We start from the raw sequence: 27,611 nt of genomic DNA on the forward strand, positions 1-27,611 counted from the left end.
TTAAGGAAAAAGGAATGTGACTGGTTCCCTTATTTCGCTTAAAAAAAATCGCTCTGGAGATTAGTCTGCCAGGATCACAGCTACTGGTAAAACCAGGCATTAAAACCACAACTAAAGAAAACTGTGGTTCCCAGTGATGGAATAAGTAGTAAATCAGAAGAGCCACGGGGCTCTACAAAGGGTGTGAGAAGTATAGAGATAGTCCTTTTTATTATTTTGATCAACGGCACTCTTCAGTATGGTCCACAACCTAACAAAACCATCTTAAAGTGGTAAGCCGACTTTCCTTCATCAGATCCAAGTTTCGAACAGGTTTAAAAGAAATCAACGAACAGGTTTCAGAAAGCTTGAGCGATGCAACAGTTCTTAAGTTGTTTTTAAGGTTAGCAGTTTCCGAAGTAGTCTTGGAAGTGCCATCCGCTAAGCCAGCGCCATTTGCGCAGCGGGAAGCCTGCCCAACAAAGCTCCTGAGTGATCCCCTTCTTCAAAGACAATAAAGGCGTCAGCTTTTTTTTCCCTCAAAAGCCAAAACTTAAAAATGTTTACTCTTCAATTTGGTTATGTACAGGTATCCACATGATGAATTTTCAGTGAAAACTTTGTTCTCTCAAGGCCTTAGTTTAACTTTCTGGCTTTGCAAGAAGGGGCAGGCAGAGGTAATTTTAGATGCTCAGTTTAAAAAATTCTTAGATATACTAGCAGGATGCCTCTGCAAAATGCCAATACCCCCAAACATCTTAATCCAATCCATACTCACTGCTACATTCTTTTATTTTAAAATGTGCCACAGTGAATGGATGTATCCATATTGGTTTTTTATAAATGTACACACACACACATATATACACAAAGTATATATGTCATGAGTTAAAGACCTGTCCAAAAGAAGAAATAATTACTAGGAAGTTAACATAGGTGTTTACACTTCATTTGACAATGACAATTTATTTGAACTGAGGTTCCAGTTGCTTAGTACTGATTGATGATAACAACAACTAGCAATTACAATGACTAAACAGAGAACTGAAAATTTCTCTGTTGTGCCTTGGGTCAAAATTTTCATTGATGGATAAATTTCACCAAAATTCTGTAACCTAAGAATTGATTATCCTTCACTACAGAAATTTAACAGAATCCTAAAATCATAAATTTACTAACAATTATTTTTGTAGTGGGCTTTATATTCAGAAGGAATAAATATCTGTCACTCTTACCAAAAGACTATTCTGAGAGCTCAGAAAGTATAATGCCATAATAAATCATTCATAGAAGAGGGTCTCTTGTTTAGATGCCACCAGATTATGTTAAACAGAAAGGCAGCACCACATTTCTTACTCTGGAAAAGGAGGAAAACTTTCAAAAAACCCTGTGAAGTTTTAGCAGGTACGTTTAAACACAGCAGCACTTCATTAACAAGGACAGAGCACTATGATCACAAGAAATACTCGTAAGTCTAAACTGAATGCTATCCTGGGCAGCACAAAATGAACATTAACTTGGGTAGGCATGCCAGTGTGTCTGCCTCACACCTGTTTAATAAGAAAGTGACCTGTAAGCAAGGCAAGAACAAAGTGACACTGATATCACGGGCTGACTTTCATTACTTTGAGAAGGGTGTGAATGGTCATGCCCCGCAACTAGAAAGAGGAGTCATCTGAGATCTATTAACTGGGCCAAACAGTTCTTTTAAGCTTTAATACGCCTATTCCTCAACTCTGGCATTGATTGCCTCTCTATGTTGGAAGTCAATGTTCATGCTCGATAGGGGCCATTTAAATCTTTCTGACTAAGAGGGTTCAAATCCATCTGACCTCAGAATACTGCGTCTAAGTGTCAACTTCTTGCAACATTGATGTATTTCTCTTGATATATTCAATAGTGCTAAATTAGCATAATGTTATAATTTAAAAATGACATGGGGGCATAAAGAAGTCCTACTTTATATCTGTGTACACATACTTTTCATTACCACATATATTTAGTAGCCCATATTCCAATATCACATGACAGAGAGAATTTACAGTCAGAATAATCAAGACATTTAATTTAGTTTTTTTGTGGCCACTCATGTAGTGAAGTGAAAACACCAGTGTATTAATAAGGTCCCTTTTATTACATGCTCTTTCTAAGCAGATATTTGGAATGCTCAGAAGACTCCACTTTCAGTCTCCTAAGGCTTTCTAAGACATAAAATGGGACTTGAAGGAACAAGTATCTTTGGACTCTGGTTGAAACAGAAGTAGTTTCTGTTTATATCCCAGGAAACGTAGGGTAACATGCCTTGTTTCTGAAACTGAAAACAATACCAGATCAGCACACAAAGAGAAAGGATGCAATGGATATCAAGGTGGGTTAAACGCCCAACTGTTCTGCATCCTCATCATCTGTGCGAAGCAAGGTGGTACAAGTAGGCCGTCTGACTAGGCAGAGTTTGAAGGAAGATGCTTTTCTGTTTGATGCACAACAAAACAATTTCATGAAAATGCAGGGATGGGAGAGGGAGCAGCTCTGTGCTTCTTGCTGTGTTACCTTTATTTACGTTCCTTGTGTCACTGAGGCTAGTTTAAAAACGGCCTGCAACAAGAATGTTCTAATCACCAGCCACCTTTCCCACCTTTCTTCTTTTTCTGTTGCTGTTTCTTTTTCGTTGCTGGAGCCCCAGCGGGTTTCTGGTGTCGTGGGGGTATGATGTTACTTGTAGATGTGGACGCTGTGGCCCCACTGCCAGGTCTTGGCGAGGTGGGCGGGCTGCTCACAGTTTTACTGGCATCCCTGAAATCATCAGATCAGGAAAGTGGTGGTCATTCATACACTCAACAAAGGAAACCACCCCTCACCATCTCCCGCATGTATTTTCTTTTTCTTTTGGCTGTGCCACACGGCATGCGAGATCTCGCTTCCCTGCTCAGGGGTCGAGCCCGTGCTCCCTGCAGGGGAAGGGTGGAGCCTTACCCACTGGACCATGGGGGAAGTCCCCACACACGTTTTCTTTTCAGCTGTGTTCCTCAACTCCCTGTCCAGTTTTCCTTGAATACCATTTTTACTGCTTTTTAATTTTAAAATTTAATAGATGGTACATGTCAAATTTTCGAAAGATTAGAAAAAAACTTTTAATGATCTATAATCCTACCATGTAGAAATAAACTCATTTAGTAACATTTTAAATTCTGCCTTCTAGTCAAATTATTTCTGTTTATCTAGATATTTGGTTACTTGAATTACTCGGTGTACTGAGTTTCTTTTTGAAGGTACTATAATCCCAATATTTGCAATACAATCCTACAATCCTAGTATTTACAATACAACCAAACCAGAAGCAACACAGTTTCTTTCCTCTACATAACCATATTATAAAACATTCTTTAAAGGCTATCGGACTATAACTCTCATACTGAAAATATATTTCAAAGATTTCTTACTAATGACCTTGAGTCGATCTCAGGAAGAAGCAACCTAAGCTCAACTGGGGAGCAGTGACTTACAGTTCGGAGGAACCTCCTGCAGTTGCTCCCTGGGTCCCTTTTCCAATCTGATCCTTCTTTTTACCCTTCTTCCTTCCTCGGTAGTAGGAACGTTCACGCATTGGTAACCATCTTTCTGGATCTGGGGTCACTTTTGGGTCATAATTCTTAGGCAGTTTTCCTGTATAACAATTAATTGATAAAAGAAATGAGAGATCTGTGCATAATGTTTTTGAAATAGTTTGTTTAAACACTGTGTCCAAACTTGGGACTAAACATTAAAACTGAAATAATAAACTTTTTATCTGAGAAAAGTTTTATTTATATAATCTAGTAGCAGAAGAGGCCTTATTTCTAAGCATAACACAAAATTCAGAAGCCCTAATAATATCTCATAGGTGTATCTGTATAAAAAGAATTTTTAATTCTCATTTAGTCAAAGATACTTTCAAAAGAAACAAAACAAGAAAACATTTGAATACTATGTAACTGAATTAATATTCTTAATATAGAATTAGTTTTTGATAATCAATAGGTAAATCATATATAGAAAATGGGCATAGCTGTAATTAGAGTAAGCCTGGAGAAATAAAAGTCATTAACCATGTAAAAGATGCTTGACCTCACTGATTAAAAATAAAAAGGACACGGGACTTCCCTGGTGTGGTTAGGATTCTGGGCTTTCACAGCCTCGGCCTGGGTCATGTTCAAGGAACTGAGTGAGATCCCACAGGCTATGCAGTATAGCCAAAAAAAAGAAAAAAATTTCAAGGATAAAATATTCTACGAAGAAGAACACCCAGTGCTGGTGAGACGGGAGACAAACGATACTGGCAGAAGGTGTATACCGGCGCGCACGGGCACAGCCCCTGGGGAAAGCAGTCTACCGGCAGCACCAGGACTGCACGGGGACCCATGCTGCCCCAGCCGAGCTAACGGGGAAGACGCGCCAGATTCAGGGAGGCTCCCTCTGTCCTCTGGAGAGCACGTGTGTGGCCCTGCTTCCAACAAACACCTGATTACTCTAACGCGACTCAGCTTTATGTACAGCACAGGAGAACAGAAAGGTAACGACTACTGGCTAAACCAGCCTCAATGCTAACCTTCCTCTACACCGTCAGTTTGATAAACAGCCAGTTTTCTTACACCAGTTTGATGGAGTTCTATGGTACTTGCAGCCAAAGGCACTCTACTGTATAAGAGCTTATTACTGTGTGTCGGGCACTGTTCTAAGAGCTTTTTGCATGCAGTATCTTATTTAATCCTATGAGGTGTGTACTATCGTATTTCATCTTACAGATGAAAAACTCAGGAAGCTATGTTAAGAACCTGTTCACAGTCACAGCAAAAGAGCAATGTTACTAGAGCAACAATTTGAATTCAGACAAACTTCAGAACTGGATTCTTTAAAGTTAGAAATTTAAATAAATGCAAGCCATAGTCAAGTCAAAACTCAGTTTCAAAGATATGAGAGGACAAGTTTATTTATATCTGAAGATTTCTATGTAAGGCTAACCTTGAGCTTTTATTTTATAGCTTTTTTAATCTAAAGATTAAAAAAAAAAGCCTTACCCTTCTTTTTTTTCTTCTTTTTTTTCAAATCTCCCTGTCTACAAAGAGAAGAAAAATCATTATCACTGTGATAAAATAATTACAGAGCATTAAGCATGAGCAAAAGACTGAGCTAGGTAATTTATCATAGTGTTTAAGATTTGGTGTCACCACACCAAAGCTAATGAAACAATTTGGATATTTATTCAGGTTAAATTTAATCAAGCTTCAAATACTGTAGTTTTTGGAAGGTGGTTTAGAAAATGGGTGACAACTGTTTTCATAGAAGAGATACAATTTACACTGGCACATATTAAATCTATGTAAAAAGAAATTTGTGCAAGCACAAAAATCTACAGTTCTGTGGTAAATCACTTTATATTTGGCAGAACTAGTAAACAGGTAATCTAAAATCTTTGCCAGAAGAATATGCACAAGTACCACACAAGCAAAGAATATTTCTGGGAGGATATGCAAGGTAAGTTAACATCAGTTGTGGCCTTGGGTGGGAAAAGGGCAGACAGGGATTTGTCTCTCTACAAATTATACTCCACAACCATATCTGCAATTTTCCAAAGAGTCTCTGCATTTCTCACTTCTTTGCTATTCCTCACATTTTGCCTATCTCATCCTCATCTTCCTCTAGAGTCAACACAGTCACCTCCTCCATGAAGCCTTCCCTGAATCCCAGTGTCCCCGGAGGGACTATTTCCTCTGGTGTACTCCTCTATGCCTGCATATGACAACACACGCAACCTTTATTTTCAGCTGCTGCTTCTTTCTTTCTTCTAGACTGAAGTTCTTTTGAGGGCAAGGACAATGATTTATTTTCTGTCAGCAACACAATATAACTTTAAAAGAAATTAAACCTTTGTATCGAAAAGTCAACATAAAGTACAAAAAAAAGCATTAATAATGCCTAGTGAAAGTACTATGCTGAAACTGAGTCAATGAACATTTTAGTAACTGCCTAAGGGAAAAGACAAAGAAGATTAAAGGATTATAAAAGAACTGTATGTTCTTACCCAGCCCTGTTTTGAAAAAGAAAAAAACCAAAAAACCTGAAAATATTTAAATAGGCATTGTATGAAAATCCCCCAAGATCTGGTTTGAATACATTATTTTGGAGTTCTTGATAAGGCTTGAAATTAGGACAATGATTAAAAGAAATTTGAAACAATATTATCACTGACACTCCAATTCCTTATTTAACTTTTAAGTTAAAAAGGAACAAGTACAGGGCTCATAATGAGGTCAATCACACACTGTTGCTGATACATATTTTCTTAAGTTATGAAAAATCAGAATTTAAGTCATTCAAAAAAGGAGAAAAGCCTGAAAATTTATGAAAGTCACAAAATCGGGAAAGTGATGTATCTCTTCCATTTTCTATTTATCCTGAGTCAAAAACAGAACCTTAAGGAAACATTTTATTTAGCAGGCCTCTGCTATTTTGAGATGACAATGCATGAGAACAAGGAAAGAACCAGAATTTGACTTCTTATAAATTACTGAAGCTGCCTAATGTTTCCTCCAAATCAGCAAAATGAACCTCATCTGAACTTTGGTTTAGAATTCTAAATGATGTATTAAATGTACATTAATAACCCACAGGTAAATAAACATTAAGTCGGGCACATCTAGTCAATGGAATACTATGCATGTGTTAGTTGCTCAGTCATGTCTGACTCTTTGTGACCCTGTGAACTGTAGCCCACCAGGCTCCTCTGTCCATGGAATTCTCCAGGCAAGAACACTGGAGTGAGCAGCCATCCCCTTCTTCAGGGGATCATCCCAACCCAAGGACTGAAACTGGGTCTCCTGCATTGCAGGCAAATTTTTTACCATCTGAGCCACCAGGGAAGGCCCAGTACTATGCACAAAAGAATAAAATATGTCTACATTGAGAACATGGAAAAATCTCTAAAACTTATTAAAGAAAGTTCAAAAACAGTTAAATACAATATAATCCTGTTTCTATAAAAAAAACAGAAAAGAATCCAATCCAAGAAAAGTATTCCTAGATCAGTTTTATGTGTAAACACAAAGAAAAAGATCTGGATGTATGCACACTAGATTAGTACTAGAGGTAAATTCTGGGTGGGGAAGGGGAACGGGTAACAAGGACAAAAAGCTGGGCACAGCAAAGGAGACAGGAAACAAAAGGGACTTAAACTTTATTCACATGGAATTTTTATAAGAATGCATTTTTTATCCCTCATATAACTTAAAGTTGCCATTAATAAATATTATAATAAAAAACATTACCCTTGCTCCTTTGGTTGATTGTCTCCAGCAACTTTCCCACCCTTCTTCCGAACATACGTAGCACCAGGAGAGTTCTCAAGAGCCTCAACATCTACTTTTAGAGACATGCTATCCGATGAGGGCAAGTGTTTACTAAGACTGTGACAGAACAAGAGTTCGTTCAGGAAGACAATATACATATACATTTATATTTTGCCAATGTATCTATGCCAATAGGAAAACAGTCTTTTTTGGGGGTTCCCTTCATCAAAAACACATTAAGTCTTCTATAGAATAATAAGTCAGCAGATCGTAAGGTCAATTAAAGGTACTATATTGTGAAAGGAGAACTTGGGAAAGGAGTTATAATCATCTACTCCTTAACTTGGTAATGTACTTCAAAGTGGTGGCTTAATAAAAACTCTGTTCCAAAATAGTTATCATGCTTATAAAACAGATCTGCTCACTGCAAAGGTTTAGACTTGTGGCTGCTCAGCACCCACCATCCCACGTTGGTTTTGGGACCACACCCATACTGGAGTAACAGACATGACCCAAACTCAGCCAATCAGGGCACTAAACCCTCTCTTACATCGGTAACTGAGACGGGCAAGTGAGCCAGGAGCATTCATCAGAATGATACCGCAGAATCATGTGCAACCACCCAACAAAATATGCTTTTTCTTCTTTATTTTTTTCCTACTCTACTTGAATCTGGAGAGATATAAGCTGCATCTTGTTGACTGCATTTTTGCTTATGGATCAAACTGTATCCTATTTGAATATCACTATATTTTTAGGTCACAGTGATCGATAAATTCTCATTTTTGCTTTTACTAGTTAGAGGAGGGGTTTTGTTTGTTGAAATTTATAACAAAAAGGCCCTGGTCAAAAGAGGTAAGGGAAGAGATCTGGTGCACTACTTGAGAGAGGTCTGGAATGATCAAAAGGATACGCTTTTGCCTTCTCAGGATCTACAAGTGAGTAAGCAGAAATAAGCTGCGCCAGGGTGTGAATATCTTTCGGATTTTGTCTAAAAGAAGAAATAAGAAAAAGTCGCTGAACAGTCCATAAAACTGGAGAAAGTAATATAAACAAGCAAAGTAACTCCCACATGTCAAATAAGAGCAATAAAACTTGGATTTCTACAATTCCACCCTTCGAAGCTTACTTCCATAGCTGTTCTAGGTCACTAATTGCCTCCTTCTTCCGCCCATATTTGAGTTTGAAGTTTGCAGCTTCCCTTATCAAGGACAAATGAGCAGTAGATTTGGGCTACAGGTTCAATAAAGAAAGAAAAAAAAAATTTAGGCTACATATCTAGCAAGTCAATGAAATTTTATTCACTAGATCTTTAAAATGGACCTATTCATTAAATTTCTCATCTTAAGTTTTATTGAATGCACGAAACAACAAACACATACACACACACACACACACAGTGGGACAGATAAATTAGTGCAAGTGAAGACCGATTTAAGAATTCGGGATACAATCCATCTCCATCTAAATTGTCTTGTTTACAACTGTAAGTATTACAGCATAATCAAATCTTAAAAGTTTTTCATTATAGTTCTCAAACATTAACATAATACTTCCTAGAACACTGATCTCTCTTCACTGCTAACAGTGCTAACAGTATTCATGTCACCTGTGTGTATGTACACCTGTGTGTGTAAGTTAGATACCGCCTATGCAGAGACCCATACTGGAAAAAACAAGGCTGTTCCTATTAGAGATACACAGTCATTGCATGTACTGCTGTTCTATCAGTTACTGCCATCCGTGGGCTCTACTTTAGTGGCTCTACCCTAGAGAGCCACTAAAGATGAGCTCTCACATGCAGTCATGTACAACTACTATTCTTATTTCTTGAGAGTACACACACAAACACACATACATACACTCAGGAAGGAGCTTCAGAAAATGTAACTCTGCTTTCAAAAAGATTTTTTATTTTACAGCCATTTCTTACTTCTAATAACTTTATTTGGACCTGCTATACTTAAAAACCGATAGTCTAATAGCCTTCCACTTTTTAAACACTGAGTTGAAATGTTTCAATTTGCCTTAAGTATGAAATCATTACTGCAACTTTTTATTCTTATGCAAAAATGCACCCTTATAACTGACACCCCATTTACTTACCTGATGGCTTTGATACCACTGGATGGCCTGTGTAAAGACTTCGATGGCACCATCAATATCCTCCTCATGGCTGTACATCGTCACTAATGCAGACACCTGCCCAGCCAAAGGCATAAATGAGTGAACAGAATTCCTCCATCTCTCTCAGAATAAACTTTTTGAAAACTAGTAACATTAAAGAAACAGCAAATAAAGGTTGCTAGGCTCTCTGCTAGTACTCATCCACTGTAAAAATTGCTAGCACATAACTAGAAACATCAAGAACACAGGGCTTTCCAAATACAAAGATGGTTACCTACAAAAAAAAAACACCTCCTCTAAGGCCAGTTGACAAATGGTTTGTTACCAGTCCGCAACAAGGTAAATACAGAAGTTGATAACAAGCACTTAGAAAATTAGTTTATATAGTGTAAGACAAGGCCAGGACATTCAAGACACGATCACGGAGATAAACGCACTAGCATGGCTAAACTCCCATGATAAGCCTTGTGAAACCAGCGAAAGCTAGCCTAGAGTCCTGGAGGGACAGCAAGGAGGCCTGTGAAGCTGGAGCGAAGTGAAAGGGGAAGCAGCAATAGGAGAGGAGGACAAAAAGGAGCACAAACAAAAAGCTGTATCATTGGGAAAAATCAGTAGAATTAATAAGCCTCTGGCTAGACTAATTAGAAAAAAGATAATAGAAACAAAACATCCTGCAGATGTTAAAGATTATTTTCAGCCACATATTATATTTGATTCTAACATAAAGTAATCACAGTCCAGTCTTAAAGTAAGAATCTTTAAGAGAAAACACTATTATAATACTATTATACATTTATTTGTTTACTATAAACAAGCTGTGCTGGAGAAACAGTCCCTATACAATAAATGCACATGCCACCACTACAGAATTAGTCTTTACTTTGAAACAGATGTGTTCACAGCTATACTAGTGATCTAAACCTGTGATGCTTGAATAATCAGAGAACTAACACCTAAATTTGTTGGTCACTATTACCAAACTGTTTTAACTCAAAAGAAATCAAAACTGAAGACATGATAAAATAATAGGCTAAGAAATGCCCTATATATGGTCTTAGATTATGTAAGGCTGGCTTTCAGTGGTAATACAAGGCCTAAATGGTTCCTGACACATTTGACTTAATAATAAATCAATGCTAAAGCAAAGCATAAAATGAAATTAAATTTATACCAGAAAACTATTATTTTAAATAGTACTTCTATATTATGAATATATATATAAAAGGCAGAAATTAAAAAAGAAAAAAGGCAGAAATTAAAGTGAAAACAAAGAAATATCAGATACACCCGTGAACTTAATATTAATTCCATTACTTTTTCAGTCTTTAAAATATTTTAGTTATAAACTCACCATGCCTGGTTTATGCTTTAATTCCTCTATGCTTCTCAATATCAAACATGCTTTGGAAATATTACCTTCAGAGAACAAAAACAAAATCAGCATCAATTGAAGAAAGCATCTCATGGAGAAAAAAAGAAAACAGAAAATTTAAGAGTCATATTTTCGAACATCTCTAAATACTCAAGCTTTGGGACCTTGGAAATAATGTATTCTATCAATATTTACTCAGTTTGCCAACAAAGGAAATTAAATCCTAAAGAAACAACATGCTTTGCTCACGCCCACAAAGTTAATGACAGAACTGCTATCTGAAAAGTCTCCCAACTCTCAGCCTGTTGAATTCTACTTCTCTCTTTTCAGAGGGTAACTTAAAGAGAGGAGTCCTTCCTTAAAGGCCTTGAAGCCGTTACTGTAGGTATGAGTGCAATGGACAGTCGTCCTACAGTGTTGAAGCACTAGTTTTCTATTCATTGCAACCTCAGTAAGTTAAGCTTTCCACAAAACAAAAACCATGACACACTCACTCTCAGTACTTAGTATGATAAATTATCCTCACAAAAATAAACTGAAAACTGGGTGAGAAAAGAAGATTAAAGAGGAAAGCAAGAAAAAGAAAAAAGAGAGGTGGGAAAAGGAAAAAGAAACAAAAGATTAAGATAAGAAATTTGAGAAAAGGGAAGCTGGTTTCAACCTGGTTTTCATTATTATTACCCCACTAAGAAACCTTTTTAGACATTTGCCAACTCCCATCCCCTCTACCCATGAAATTTTCATCCTAGCCATCATAATATCCAAAAGATTTTTTTTAATCCTCTGCTTCCACCAAACCAATCATCACCCCCTTGAGAATACACCTCCTGGTTTATGGCTGACACCAGAGCTGTCTGACAGCAGTCTGCCAGAATTTTCTGTGATGATGGTAACATCCTCCATCTGTGCAGTCCAACCAGCCACATGCTGGGTACAAAACTTATGAAATGTGGTCAACACAACTGAGGAACCTAATTTTAAACTTTGTCTAATTTTAAACTTAAACATGGATAGTGGCTACCAAATAGAGACAACACAGCTCTAGACACTCACTCAACATTGGTTCAAAATCATAAACAAAAAAACTACTAGCTTTAAGATGCAAAAATGTTAAGTTCTCATTAAATTTCCTTGCCTCTTTTCTACCAAAGATATGGGTTATAAAGTATAAAAGAAGAATAAAGGACGAAATAAGAAATTTTGAAAACTAGGATGCAAAGTCACACTTACTTCATGCAAACACTACCACGTGACAGACATAAACATTTCTATGTGAGACATACATATCCGGGAAATTTAAGTATAGAACAGACGAATTCTTTGCTTCTACAGACTTTCAAGGCATAGTTTGAGAAACATTCTAACAATTTAGGAATTAACCCAAGAAAAGGCCTACTAAACTCACTACTACATCTGGAGCTCCTACAATCTAGCTTTGTATTTGGAACATCACTATGCTTCACTATGATGCAAAAATTTTAAAAATCACATAGTCTACAACTACTTCAGAATCATTCCAACCATATATTTCTGTTAACATGATTATGTTGATCATGGTGAAATAATCACGCTACCTTGGGAAATTTTCAGCTGTGCCATGGTCAGCTTAATTTCAGCAGCATTTTCTGGATGCTGATCTGAATAGTCCTAAATAGTTGGGGGGAAAAATCACATTAATTTACACAATTAAGCGTATATATTCTAACCGCTTATTTCAGCCTTATTAAAAATTTAAATCTAGTTTTAAAATATTAAATTTCTGGTTTCAGAAAAAATGTTTAAATCTGAAAAAATTTTATTCGATACCCACTTGGCTTCAAAATTATGCTCTTGGCTTCAGAATTATTAAGTGCAATAACATCAAGTTTCTAAGAAGTCACCAACAGAAAAATAATATTACTATACAGATTTTCTTTTTAAGATACTAAAAAGAAAAAAATTATGACTCCTTACTCCTTATCCCTGGTTCAGCAACATTTCCCCTGAAGATGGTCCTAATTTTACACTGTCCAACTTTCCAATGTGGTCTACTCTCAGGAAATTCAATGTGATTTAACACTTCATTCTAGTTAATTGAAAATCAAGTCAGTATCCCTGTAACTGGTGCTCTGGATCGGGGCTTTAACTAGAGAATATGTTACTGGTATTTTAAACTTAAAACAAACCATTGTCTGTGTGTGTCAGCGGCTCAGTCGTGTCCGATTCTGTGCGACCCCATGGACTGCAGCCCACCGGGCTCCTTTGTCCATGGGATTCTCCAGGCAAGAATACTGGAGTGGGTTGACATTTCCTTCTCCATTAACAAATCATTAACTACTGTTAAGTTGATCTCCAAATAAAAAGTATTCTTCAGAGTTTATGGCAAACATTTACTAATGCAAACTTATATAAAGAAAGCTGCAGCCCCAGAATTAATTAAAGTGACACTCTGGCATGTATCTAGTGGTATATTATCAATACTTAATCATTTGCCCATGAAATGTATAAGGCTTACATTATTCTGACATGATGAAAATGAAACAAGGCTGCAGCCATCTGACAGCTCAGGAAAAGCTCAGTTCTTTTACCTGAAGCAGCTCTATCGCTTTTGTGTGCTGCTTTTCACGGCAGAGCTGGGCAGCTTGGATTAACACAGGAAGGAGACGCTCAGGACTTTGTGACTGTAAACTGGCAGATATTTTGCGACACTGTTCTGCCTGAAAAACAGTATTTCACACCCCACCCCACCATAAGCTGGTTAATTAAATCAAACATTAAGTCAATGACCAAAGGGAAAAGAAGCATAGGGGGGGTGGAAGGAAATCAGTTGAAACAAAATCGTAGGTGAAGAACCACTTAGGGCGAGAGAGGTGGTTTACAGTAGCCTCAATTTCTTCTTATAAAAAAAAGATTTCCATTTACTGAATATAAACTACAGGTTTTTAAAGCATTTAGGAAAAATAAGTCCTAAATATTCCTTTGGATGCTTAAATTCCAGAATTTTGTTTAAATGCACACACATATTAAGTGTCACCCTTGCTTCATTTGCAACAAAATGTACAGGTATTTCCTGCTAAACTATTTAAGAACAATATGACTCAGTTCTAAATAGTGAAAATGTTACTGCCGTCCAGTTCACTGAAACCCTGCTCTAGAAGAGTACAAATTCAGAACTTAACTAGAATTTACACACATGAGAGTTAGAATCGACCTCATTTATAGCTCAGGTGATTATGCACAAACTATAACGAAAGATGGCTCTTAAATTTATACTCATGACCAGCACCTTTGCTTTTTCCCTTTAATTCAGAGAAATCAGAAATAAGGTAATGAGAAAATTATCTCATTTACAGCTGTAAACAGTGTTTTCTTCTTAGAAGCCACCAACTGCACACCTTTACAAAGAATTGGGCAAATTACTTATTTATACAGTTAAAATCTATGATACATGACATTCTGAAGTATGCATGAATTAAAGACAAGAAATGAAAATACAGACTGGACTGATACACCCATTATAGATCATGTACCGTATTTCAAAAGGTTTAGTCAGGGGGACCAGAATTCTGTTACCTACCTGATTTGTGTACATAGCAAGTAAAGCTTTGTTAAATTCTATAGCTTGCAGTTGTTTCTTAGAAAGCTTAAACTCCACTCCTTCTGCATTGGTTAACTTCACCTTCTTCTTGGAGTCAAAGACATTTTGGTCCTGACAAAGAAAAGTTCACTCATCATTAACAGCAATCTTAAACTTCAACTCTTTCAACACTCCAAGGCCTTATTTTATGTTAACACAACAAGAGAGCTTGGAAGATAATATACCTGGTTGGGGTGCCTATGCTACTATGATGCATATAAATTTGGCTTGGGTTCTTGGTTTTATCTTTCCACTATTAACTGACTGTTTTTAGCTTTTTAATGAAAAGTACAGAGGGACTGCACAAATCTTACAGTGAAAATTAGGACTACAAAGATACCTAAATTTGTAATTTCTACAAATTGTCTTAAGAATTTAGATGACTGATGAGTAACCTAACTTACTCCTCTTTGACATACTGTCATACATAAACAAATGAAATGGTGTAAGAATGGAAGGAACTAAGTCACGTTCCACCCTGAGAAGGACAACCAGACATCTGAGTGTCTACTAGCATAGCATCCTAGCTTTGTTAAATATTTATTTGCAAATATGTTATCACTGTGCTTTTAAAACCAGGTTTTCTACTAAAGACTAAAAGGAGGCAAAGAAGAAATCTAAAATAAATTTTACTTTTTGAGTGTGAAGCTTCAATCCAATGTTAAATTATTTTAAACATACAGCAAGAAACATATAAATCCTTAAGAAACCATATTTCTAGTAGGTACTCTTATGTCACTATTTTAATACTTAAGTTCATCATGCATGCCACTGCCAGATTTCTCTTCAACTTTGCCATCATGGCACTTAATAAAATTTTATATTTTCTGAGGACTCCCACACCTTGATCATTAATAAATCTAGCCTTTTTTAAAACTAGCCAGCATGTATGTATCTTTTGCTCTCTCACTGTCCCCTCAAAAGTTATTTGCATATGCTTAGGCATGGGAAATGCTTAGCCTTCAAATCATATCCCTCCTTCAAGGCTCTGCTCAAATTAGCCAACTCAGAGATCTTTTTTCTCACCAAATACCACAGTTACAAAGTATCTGACTAGAAATTTAAATGTGCACAATTTTTTTCAATACTAGAATGAGATTTTTAATACTACACAATGATTAAGACCATGGTTCATATTTATTTTGCATTACCTAATGGATTCAGCAATATACTGAAGAAAAATTCAGAAATGTTGACTGAAGAAAAATTCAGTATATAAATATATTAGGTTGGTGCAAAAGTAATTTTGGTTTTGTATTATTGAACTTTGCTGTTTGATACTGAATAAACTCTTAAATAAATGCAGTTATGTTATACATCATTTTAATGCACATTTCTTGCTTTACAGTTTTTGCTAATGAATTATTACTTGCTGTTTATTTCATATGTACTGTAGACTATAGAAATGATGGTAAACAAAAGGCAAATTTGAGCAATTTTCTTATTCAAGTTCAAAATGAGTCATAGAGCAGCAGAGAGAACTCGCTATACTGACAACACATTCGGCCCAGGAACTGCTAATAAACATCCAGTGCACAGTGGTGGTTCAAGAAGTTTTGCAAGGAAGACGAGAGTCTTGAAGATGAGGAGCACAGTGGCAGGCCATTGGAGGCTGACAACGACCAAATAGAGGATCATTGAAACTGATGCTCTTACAACTGCACAAGAAGTTGCCCAAGAACTCAATGCCAACAATTCTATGGTTATTTGGCATTTAGAGCAAATTGCAAAGGTGGAAAATCTCAATAAGTGGGGGCCTCATGAGCTGACTGAAAATAAAAAAAATTGTCACTTTGAAGTGTTGTTTTCTCTTATTCTACACAACAACAAAGTATTTCTCTGATTGTGATATATAACGAAAAGTGAATTTTATACAACAACCAGCAATGACCAGCTCAGTGGCTGAACCAAGAAGCACCAAGCACTTCCCAAAGTCAAACTTACACCCAAAAAAGGGTCACAGTCACTGTTTGGCAGTCTGCTTCTGGTGTGATCCACTACAGCTCTTTGAATCCAAGTGAAACCATTACATCTGACAAGTATACTGAGCAAATTGATGAGATACATTGAAATCTGCAATGCCTGCGGCCAGCATTGGTCAACAGGAAGGGCTCAATTCTCCTCCATGTTAATGCCTGACCACATATTGTACAACCAATGCTTCCAAAGTTGAACAAATTGGGCTACAAAGTTTTGCCTCATCCATCATATTCATCTGACCCCTTGCCAACTGACTACCACTTCTTCAAAAATCTTGACCGCTTTTTGCAGGAAAACACTTCCACAAGCAGCAAGCAGGATGCAGAAAAAGCTTTCCAAGAATTCATCAAATCCCAAAGCATGAATTTTTATGCTCTAGGAATAAACAAACTTATTTCTCGTTGGCAAAAATGTGTTGACTGTAATGTTTCCTATTAATAAAGATGTGTTTGAGCCTAGTTACAAGGATTTAAAATTCAGGGTCTGAAAACGTAATTACTTTTGCACTAATCTAAACAGATTGAGATATTTAGTACTTCACACACACTCCTCCCCACTATTTATGTATCGGTTAAAAACAATTTGTCCTCACTAGCCTTTCAATTTGTTCATGAACATAAGCAGGTAGATCTTGCTGCTAAGAATCAAATGCCACCATCGATTTCTGGAAACCTACATCATGACAATGGCCTGCAACATCCTGTAAGTATTACCTTTCAATGCCACTATCCCACATCTGTGAACCCTCTGAATCTCTGCCAAATGAGGTGAGAGACACCATTCAAGGCTAGAAGGACAGCACTTTGTGGAGTCAGACTAGAATGTGAATCCAAGTTCTACCTCTTATTGGCTGTGATCTTATACAAGTCATTTAACTCCTTTTAGCCTCAGATTATACTTCTATAAATTGGAGACAAGTGCTATCACCTAAAGAGATAATTGTGAGGATGAAATAAGCTGGCGCTTGGAAAATCACACAGCCTACCAAAAGAAACTGACTGTTACTTTTCTCATTTTCTATTGGCTTGAATTTCAAATCTGAACTTGAAATATCTTCCCATTAAAACAATGTTCCAACAGGTGTTTATTCTGACTCACACAGTACTCATTAGGACTGTTTATATACACGCTTGTAATATTTTACTCAGGGCTTGGATTGAGGAGGGTGCTGGAGAAAGAGAAAACCTGCCCACGGCTCTTCTTCCTCAAAACAAAAGCCACCACAAAGACAAAAACTCTCCACAGAAAACTCGCATTCAGACATACTAGATGAAGGAATCAAAGTCTAAACAACTTACTTCTCTAACAAATATTCTCCATATAATAAGGAAAATATTATAGCTATATTAACATAATAATATAATCATATAGAATATGATAATTCTAATAAATAATGGGAAAAGGTAAAAATTTTAAAGTCCAGTGTATATAGCTACAAAATAGTTCTATTATTTGAACAAACCTTGCAGAATCATTATGAGAGTTAAATAACGCTCTCCATTGTGATTTTTGGGCTTCCCTGATAGTTCAGTTGGTAAAGAATCCACCTGCAATGCAGGAGATCCCGGTTCGATTCCTGGGTCAGGAAGATCCACTGGAGAAGGGACAAGCTACCCACTCCAGTATTCCTGGGCTTTCCTTGTGGCTCAGCTGTTAAAGAATCCACCTGCAATACGGGACACCTGGGTTCAATCCCTGCATTGGGAAGATCCCCTGGAGAAAGGAAAGGCTACCCATGCCAGTATTCTGGCCTGGAGAATTCCACAGACTATACAGTCCACGGGGTCACAAAGAGTAGGACACGACTGAGCGACTTTCACTGACTCACTCACTCACTCACTCACTCACTCACTGTGATTTTGCTGCAATTGGACTTCGTCATGGAAAAACCTATCCTAGAACAAGGCTGGGGTAATATGCTTCTAGTGTTAAGATATAAGTGTGGGGAAACCATGGATAGTCCATACCTTGTTAATTGTAATGATGTTATTTGCAATCACGGCTAGCAATGCCACATCTGTTGGTCTGTGAACAAAAAAGTAACAGTCAAAAAGGAAGATACCTTTAAAAAGAAACCTTATCCCCTATAAAAGACACTTCATTTTTATAATTCACTTACTTTAATTTTATTATCTGGTTGTAAAGTTGCAAAGCCTCCTCTGTACGACCCTGAAGCTGCAGAATATAGGCCATCTGCCCATGAATGATGGCCAGTTCTGCCTGGGGGTCTTCTTCAGTCCCATCCTAAGCAAAAGAAGAAAAAATTTTCCCCCATAAGTTCTCCAAATTGATCCACATATTCAAAAGACTATATAAACCGAAAGAAAATATATAATTTTCAGGAATTTTCCTATAGAGTCAGTTTGTTAACTTTAGGAATTGCCATCAAAACAGGGAAGCTTAAATGAGAATGACAAAAAGAAAGATTCTGGAAGAACATGGTAACAAGTTCAGGAATACTATTTATTGATCATTTCTATTCTTTAAAACCTAAGAATTAAAAAACAGTAAAAACCAGCATGCATGTTTAACCTTTTACAACAATACCCCTGAACTCTATGAACAGTTTTCTCATAGACACATTTTCAGAATGCTTTACTCTTAAATCTAATATAATTCTAATCCAAAGATTACAAAATTTCAACTAGTAATTATCACGTGTAAAGAGCTTCAAGAGCTGAAACTAACTCTGTAATTAAAGTAGCAAGTCTCTTAACTGATACCCGACTAATCTATATTTTCCATTCCTTTGGAGAAGCTGACTGATGCCCATACACAGTGAATCCTCAAGGATAGGAGGCTGCTCTTTTTTTGCCATATTTGGCATTCCTACTCTCACCTGGTAAGAATATGCTTACCAGGAGTGTCAGAAGCATTTGTTTCCAATTACATTATGCCATTGTGTTTGATAAGAAAATAATAAAACTTATGTATTATAGTAAGACACGAACTATGAGTGAGAAAAGAGACTGGCTTCAATGATTAACTATGCTGAATGCTCAGAAATATTTGACAAAGGTAAGTTCCTAAAGAAAATTACTATCTAATTAGGTATGAGCAAGCAAACAGTAAGAGATCAGTGAAAAATCAATTCTGTAATGAAAGTAATTCACGACTATCTTTAAAATACTATTACACTTAAAAAAACCCCTGGAGATCATGAGTGTAGAATTCTGTAAGAAATATGCCTGGAATTCCCACAAATAGACCCTTACTCAAAGACCTGAGCCCTACATCTAAAATAGGAGAACGAATTTATATTCATATGAATTTAAAATGAAATGCAAAATAAATAAATAAAATGAAACGCATAAGGCATATACAATTTTTGTATTATAATTTCTCACCCTAAGAGATTCCATCAAATAAGGGGTTTTGTTGATTTTATTCCATCAAATAAGATCCCAGAGGGTTTCTGTGATTCCTATTTAATGAACCAGCATCATTTCAAAAAGTCAGTAAATACTACAAAGAAGTCTACTACAAATTTATATTAGCCACAGTATAATATCTGGGTTTAACCACAGTGGAATACTTACAGAGTCTTCTGAAAATGAACGGCGGCAGAGATCTATAGGAAAAAATGTTTTTAAAATTAACATTGCTGGGTAACTCTCATTTCTTTCATGTTCCAACAAGCAAAAACAAAATTCTTAGGCAGAAGATTTAAGATAATTTTGATAACAAGCACATTTGAGATTTATCATTAACATCAAACATATTATATAAATATCAATCCTTGATTATTCTTGCTCTCTGGCATTTTCTTTCACTTGTAATCCCTGTGAAAAAATTTTTAAGGGAATTTAAAATCTATAAATGTAACAAATGTTGACTGCAAAAAATCAGTTATAGAAAAGTAGAAAGCCAATACTCCTGCCACCCAAAAGTAACTACTCTTTAGCATTTCAGCTATTGTTTTTAATGTAAATACACAGTTGCATTTTTAAATCAAAGTGGGATATTCTACTAGTTTGAAACCTCCCTTTCCCCATTAATATACTATGGACATCTTTATAACACAGATACATCTACATTTTTATTTTTAACATGAATACTGTTAATGACCACATGGTTATTCTAGTCTATGGTTATCTATTCTATGGTTATAATAAAACTAGCTAGTCCTCTAATAGGACAGAAATGCATGTTTCTTAATTTTTGTTCTTATGAACATTCATACAGAGATATATATATATATATATGAAGGTATCCAGTTTTTCCTTAAATTTCTGGAAATGAAACTCTTAGAGCAAAGGGTATGCAAATTTCAAAATCTGCTACACTGCCTCAAACTGCCCACTACAAAGCCTCTATTACTTTTACATTCAAACCTCAAACTATGTATGAAGGTGTCCTCCATATCACTTCAATCTAGGTATGATCCAGAAATCATAATTCTTACACGTAGTTTTTGCCTCATGGTGCTCTAACCTTGGCCCTTATTTTAACCATCAGTATTAATAAATCAGATGCTGTTTCATCTTTTTTTCCTTCCTATCATTCACTGCAATTCTACATCACTTTCATAGCTTCCAAAGAATATGTATGCAAAAGCAAGTCAAAATATTTCAGGAGTTGAGACCAGTCATAAGTTCTCTAATAAATTAGTTTCTTTTTCTCTTAATTAACAGCTTTCAAGCATATAGGTACTGTATATGGAAACATACTAAGTGGAGTGAAAACGTGCTTAAGTAGTGTTATCAATGAACAAATGTAGTGTATACTGAGGCACACACACAGGCATACCATACTGTTACTATACTTATGTACTTAATACCAATAATAATGATAACATTTACCAAATGTTTATCAACTCTGTTAACTTGCATTTACCATTCACAGCAACTTGCTCAAAAACCTACTACTCAAACTTGAGGTTTGGCGTGGTTGAATATGGACAAGAAGACTGGTTTAAGGATAAGAGACCATGAGAGAGAGACAGTCAGGATCCCAAGAGAAGGGCTAGAAGGAGTCTGAGAAACTTCCACTGCATCAATAATTTCTACTTAAAAACACCCCAGAAATCAAATGTAGGTTTTGGAAATACTTTGCAAAGTTATATGCATGTTATGTTTACACATAATTTTAACAAGTGTCCAACCTTCAGCTTTCTGCAGAATTCTCATTGCCTGGCTCAGCTGGCCTTGTCCTATGAGAGCACACGCAGTATTGTAGCATAGCTCGTGTGTGCCTTCTTGCAGACCCAAGTTCTCCTGCCACAGAGCAAAACACCAGTCACACACCAGACAGGAACAACGTTTCATGGCTGTGTGCGTATACAGAGATACTCACTGGAACCACTTTTTCCCAGTTGCTTTGAGCTGCAACAACGGCTGAAAGATTTGTTTTTCTCTCCTCATCATAATCATCTTGGGAGTTTCGGACAAGATCTCTATATACAGCCAGGCATTCATCATAGCGTTCTAACCGGTATAACTAAGAGATAAATAGCAGATCAAACATCAGAAAAAGACGAGTATTGTGTTGTATCCCTGACCCCGTATAAACCCTTTTTGGAACTGTTATATAAGAAACCTAATTCAATATAATGTGGGAAATTAACTGTTTTTCCTTTACAATTTTTCAATTAGTTCTGTATGCTACTAATACTTCCCCAAAGTTACTTGCAATGAATCTCTACTATACTGCATATTTGTAGGCATGATTCAGTGAGAAAAGCCATTGTATCAACTCCCATCTTGAGGTTAGGTAAGTGTCTAAGTGGGTTGTGAAAGAAAATCATTCTGCAGAAATCAACCTTGCTACCTAAGTCTGACTCAGCAATAAAAAAAAATCTTCCAGAAGATTACTAAGCCATAGTAAACAGGAACAAAATTAGATGTTAACAAAAGGGCTTACTATTTCTAGGGGTTCATTATACTTCATCTTCATTTCCCTTCCCCAGAAACCAACTATTGTATTAGGTAGTATCAAGTATACACAACATAATTCTTGCTTATTCTATTCAAGTTGTTTTCAAGGGCAGTGAGAACTGCCAATCTGGGTCAATTAGTCTACCATGTATGCAAAGATGGATACCCCTTATCAATACCAAAATTCAGGCATTCACCCTAAACTAACCCAGTTTACATGAAAAGTGTTTTATGGACCTATAATCCATAAATGCACCCAAATTTTTCTTTGTTAAACTAACACTACCTTTTAGGGACAATAGATAATTCAATACAACATTATTTGCCCTAAACTGACATTTTAAAAAATTTTAAGAGGGGTTTTTGCTAGTTCTAATATAACATTTCTGTTTTCTTATCATAAGTAACACTATTTTACATTAGGCTTATTTGTATGTCTCAAAACTCTTTGAAAATAAGGTATTTCCAGAGATTTCATGAATCATCTGAATTCATTCAAATTCTTATTCATCATGATTTTCTTCATTTTACACTTAGAATAAAATACCAGTTAAAAACTATAAAGACTACTTCAAAACTATAGTATATAAACTTACTGGCCTTCATCTTTCCAACTACAAAGTTCAAATTTCACAGGATAGTTTTTAATTTCCCAATTACCCTGAGGAAGTCATTTGTTCATAGAACACTATACATGCAGTTGCTCATATGAAGATCAAGAAGAGGAAACATGCTCAAACCTCAAGAACTGGTTTGGTGGCAAGTTTAATGGATCATCAGGATGGGCTGGGGTTCCTCATCCCCGCTCCCTGCTCTAGTCAGAATCTCGTTCACTCAGGATGACTGTCAAACAGGGATTTTAAAGCAGTAATTACCACTTGTCCATAAAGCTCCTTCAGTTTGTCTGTCTGCTGGTTGGCACCTTCTATTGTCTTCAAGGCATTCTCAATTCTGTTCAGCCTGTACTCACAGTATGCCTTCTCAAAGGAAAGAGAGTTACTGAAAAAGGAAAAACCAATATGTGATTATTGGCTAACACGGCAGAGCACCCGCTATAAGCCAGATACTGCTCTAAGCACACTCGATACATATTATTTAATCATTAATAAGATGACAAACGCTAGTGACTTGTCTAAAATCAGACAGCTCAAAAGTGATAGAAAATATTACATTCATTTCCTTAGGCTCTCTTGTTTTCATGGATATTCTTACTTGAATTACTGGCCTTTTGAAACAAATTTATAAGAATGAAATTCTGAATTAGCTAAAAACTTTTAGATATAAAGACAATCTCAACATTGTTTTAAATGGGTTGTTATATAAGTTTCTTAAATCTATTAATGAAATAATAAGCCATAAAATGCTGTTTTAACTTGTTAAAGAAGTAAATAATCAGCAAAGAAAAAGTAACTAGAAATCTTAAAGGAGCATAACACTTGTAACCAAACAACTGGTAAACACACAACTACAAAATCACTCCTTACACACACAGACTTAAGAATTCATCTACGTTAATGTCACAGATGAAACTCATTTGGAAGTTTCAACCATAATCCATGAGGAAGAACCAATATCAAGTAGATGGCAATATCCTTTATTCACTAGACTTAACAAAAAACTATTTGAAAACTTCCCCTCCTCACAAAATCACCCAAAATCAAAACACTGAATTTTAGTGTAAACATGTTAATTAGAGGAAAACAGTATACCTTTTATTGGGGCTCCTTTGATTACCCTTTTATTTTTAGTAAAGTCTAAAAAAATTTTTTTAATCTGTAATACATGCAGTTGGCCCCAGCGAAAAAACAAAAAGGTATTCACTGAAAGGTTTTACTTCCACTGTTATTCAAATCTACTGTGTTCCCCTCACCTCCTACAACTGACTATTTTTATTTACTGCTTCTGCATCAAGTGTTTGTCTTTGCAAACACACAAAAATACACACAGAAATTCTTATATCCTTTTCTCATACAAGACGAAGTATATAATATACTGTTGTGTACCTTATAAACATTAAAGAATAAATATGATACAACCTTCATTTCAATACACATTTCATTTGGGGCTTAGGCATAACTAAAGAAAAATGAAATTACAGTAACAATTCAGAATTTAAGTGCACATTTCATGAAGTGAAAAATGAAATAACAATAAAAGACTGCTGGACTTCCCTGGTGGTGCAGCGCCTAAGAAGCCACCTGCCAGTGCAGGAGGACACAGGCTTCACTGATCCCGCGTCCTGTAACCGAGACCCCACATGCGCTGCAACTACTGAAGCCCGCACACCCTCGAGCCCGCACGCTGCAACTACTGAAGCCTGTGTGCTTACAAACTGTGCTCTGCAAAAAGAGAAGCCAGCACAGGGGAAAGCCCACACACTGCAACAGAGAGTAGTCACTGCTGGCTCCAACTAGAGAAAGCTTGCACAGCAACCAGGATCCAGTGCAACCCTAAAATAATGATAAACAGTAACAAAATTTAAAAACTACTATATATTCTAAAGACTGCTAAAGAACTCTGAAAGATCTTGGCCTAGATCATACTCACCTAAACAGTTCTCAAAGGAGACAGATACAGAGGTCAGGCTAAGGCTGCCAAACCACCCTAGAGGCCTTGACTTACACATTCCTACCCTATGTGTTCTGCCCTCATCTGTCCCCCACCCCTTTTTTCAAATTAAACTTCTGCCGAATTGCTCTCCCTACATCCTTCAAGAACTCTTATGACTCTTGTTTATGGCCCATGCCCCTCCAGAGTTTCCCTTCTTCTTCCCTTCCCTTCAAAGGGAAGACAGGTGTAAAGAAAAGGCTTCTTAAGGCATGACAGAACAGAGGTTACTACTGCTCCTTCCAGTTTCAGAAACACCACTGGGAAGCAAGAGGAAAAAAGAGGAAAGGAAGGAAAAAGGTTAAAAAATCACTGAATAATGGTGGTGGGGGGGAACATGGAAATGGTTATAGCTGTGGTAAACGTGCATAAACAAACTAATTAAATCACTTACTTGGCAAACACTCTGGTGTGTGTGTTGATGACATTCAAGGCTTCCTTGAAACTTCCGTTCTGGATAAGGCAAACCACTTTACAGTGCAGGGCAGTAACGTCATCTTTGTTGATCTGCAGTACTAGAGAGCAATTTTAGGGAAGCAATTTTTAAATCCATTCGCTTTGCACATTTCCACCTAAGGAAGCTACAACACCAATTTTACTGCAGCAGAAATGATTAGTCAAAATATTTTTTAAACGGCTGATCTTTAAGTTAAGAAGTGACAATAAGGAGAGCTAGTTAGCCTTTCCAGTGACATAGCTTCTCAAGATGCATGTAAAAAAATGTACAGTGAAACAAAGAATGAAGCTATTTTCTATTGCTTTTTCATCTTGGGACGCATGCTATACCCTACATATTTCATTACTTCACAGGGAAAGAAAAAAGTTCACATAGAACTTAGCAGCAAATGACAGGTTTGATTATAAGTTTGTCACTAACTGCCTTGAGGTCTTGGGCAAGTCTTTTGACTGCCAAATGTCAACTTTCTGGTTGCAAAATGAGTATGAAAGCATTACCTATTTCACAAGGTTATTAAGAAAATTACATGAGAATACTCTGTATAAATAAATTGTGTTTGTTTGTATACTGTAAAATATACAATTTATTTTGCTGGCACTATTTCCAAACACCATTCAAAATTTCCCTTTTCGGCTAATATAACTAGAAAGAAATACAAGGAAGAATTCAGTTGGCTAAGTGTCAATGCTAAAGCACTGTTCAGTGTCAAAAGGATTAGGATCACTTCTCCTGCTTTTGGGCAACTATAGGAATTCAATTCTCAGTCTAAGAATCAGAGTATTTTCTATCAATTAAGAAAATATACACTGGAGAACAAACTGACAGCTCTTGCTGATTAAAGAATGCCTGCAAAATACTACAGTGATGATTAATATTGGTAGCAGGCCTAGCCAAAGGCCAAAGTTAATTCAAAACAAGTTTAAGAATCAAATAATTCTCATTAGTAGCTATTTTCCTCAATGTGTGAAATCACAAAAAGTGCATTGTGGGCACAATCACTTCTTTTCACATTAACTCAGCAACAGATTATTGAAAATTCATACTTGTATGTTACAGACATACCTTGGTCTGTTATTACTGCTTTCAACAGTCAAACCCTGTCCAGGTAATTACATTTCTAAACCGAACAAATGCAGGCAATATCTTCAGTAAAGAATTGAGAACGACAGAGAGCATTAAAAAGCATGGCTATATTACAGTTAGGTAGTAAATGATAAAAGAATATAATGAATTGAACGTCACATCGAAGACAGTTTACTCGAAAAACGAGAGTTACTGGACAAAAAACAGAATACACCTTTCTTTTTTTGCAACATTATTTCAAATGCTAGTGCTTTCACACACACATTTTCTTGTCTAGGGACGCTGGAGGGATTCTATCTGTGGCAATGACAGGCCTAACATCCAGATCCAACCCTTCCCTCTACCCTGAGTCTGTTCAGCTTCCACTTCGTCAGCACTAGTTTTCAAATTACGTGTGCAGGTTCCTCCCCCGCGCTGGGGCCCAAAACAAAAAGCTCCCTTAGCAATACTGTCTTGATCACTCCACTACAAGGAAAGCGAAAAGCAGGCAACGTGGAGTATTTGCGAAATAAGGCGTGAAAACAACGGAGTAAAATAAAAACAGTTTACAGGAGACGTTGGGAGCTGCGGTCTCTTTAAATCCCTCCCTCGCTTCTCGCGGGGGGAGCTAAGGGAAGTACACGTGGCTCTAAGCCACCCAGGACCCAGAGCTGGCCGGGCTGAACAAATGGACTGCGACCCGCGCCCGCTGGACGTTCCGGCCCTAGCGGCCGGCTGGGGTCTCCCCTTCCCGCATCTGCTCGGAGACGGTCGCAAGGGGGCTGCATCCTCCCACCCGCCCGGCTCTGCCCCGACACTTACTCTTGTTGACGGTTTTGAGAGCGCGAGTGAAGTCACCGTTCTGGCCATAACGGTTCACTTCACTCCAAAGCGCAGGCACCGAAACCCCCCCACTGCCGCCGCTCGCCATCTTGGAGGAGAGGCGAGCCGACCTCTGCCCCGGAAGAGGATCTCGGAGGTGGGAAAGCGGAGAAGGAAGCCGGTGGTTGCTAAGCGTTTCGGAGTTCGAAGCGTCCCTATCCCGGAGTCAGCGTCGAAGACAGCGGTCGTAGTTCTTGTAGCTAGAAATTTGCGGAGATAGAGTTGGTACACCTTATATAAAGCGGGTCTGGAGGAATGAGGCGTCGGACCCCAGGAGGAGGCTGAAAAGGATTCACAGAACAGATTCAGCTAAAAGCAGCGTGCGTTTCCG

General features: G+C 37.0%; 1 protein-coding gene across 1 annotated transcript; it reads right to left on the minus strand.

The window, feature by feature from the left end:
* Positions 1–189: 189 nt before the first annotated feature.
* On the minus strand, positions 190–27,373 carry SRP72 (signal recognition particle 72). Its single transcript, XM_065914209.1, has 19 exons — positions 27,221–27,373; positions 25,274–25,394; positions 23,148–23,271; positions 21,692–21,835; positions 21,501–21,612; positions 19,936–19,967; positions 18,516–18,640; positions 18,364–18,421; positions 14,357–14,488; positions 13,368–13,496; positions 12,375–12,447; positions 10,780–10,844; positions 9,408–9,503; positions 8,431–8,534; positions 8,215–8,292; positions 7,281–7,418; positions 5,034–5,071; positions 3,483–3,642; positions 190–2,772 (listed from the first exon to the last, which is right to left on the minus strand). The coding sequence occupies exons 1-19, from the start codon at positions 27,327–27,329 to the stop codon at positions 2,595–2,597; spliced, it is 2,016 nt and encodes a 671-aa protein (XP_065770281.1). The 5' UTR covers positions 27,330–27,373; the 3' UTR covers positions 190–2,594.
* Positions 27,374–27,611: the final 238 nt, after the last annotated feature.

The sequence above is a fragment of the Muntiacus reevesi genome, chromosome 22, assembly GCF_963930625.1.
Source record: "Muntiacus reevesi chromosome 22, mMunRee1.1, whole genome shotgun sequence".
Classification (NCBI taxonomy): Eukaryota; Metazoa; Chordata; class Mammalia; order Artiodactyla; family Cervidae; genus Muntiacus; species Muntiacus reevesi.

Coding starts and splice junctions, on each gene's coding strand:
- SRP72 (XM_065914209.1), bottom strand. CDS start 27,329: ATGGCGAGCGGCGGCAGTGGGGGGGTTTCGGTGCCTGCGCTTTGGAGT. Junction 25,395..27,220: donor TCTCAAAACCGTCAACAAGA/GTAAGTGTCGGG, acceptor ATTGCTCTCTAG/TACTGCAGATCAACAAAGAT. Junction 14,489..18,363: donor ACATCATTACAATTAACAAG/GTATGGACTATC, acceptor TTTCTTTGTCAG/GACCAAAATGTCTTTGACTC.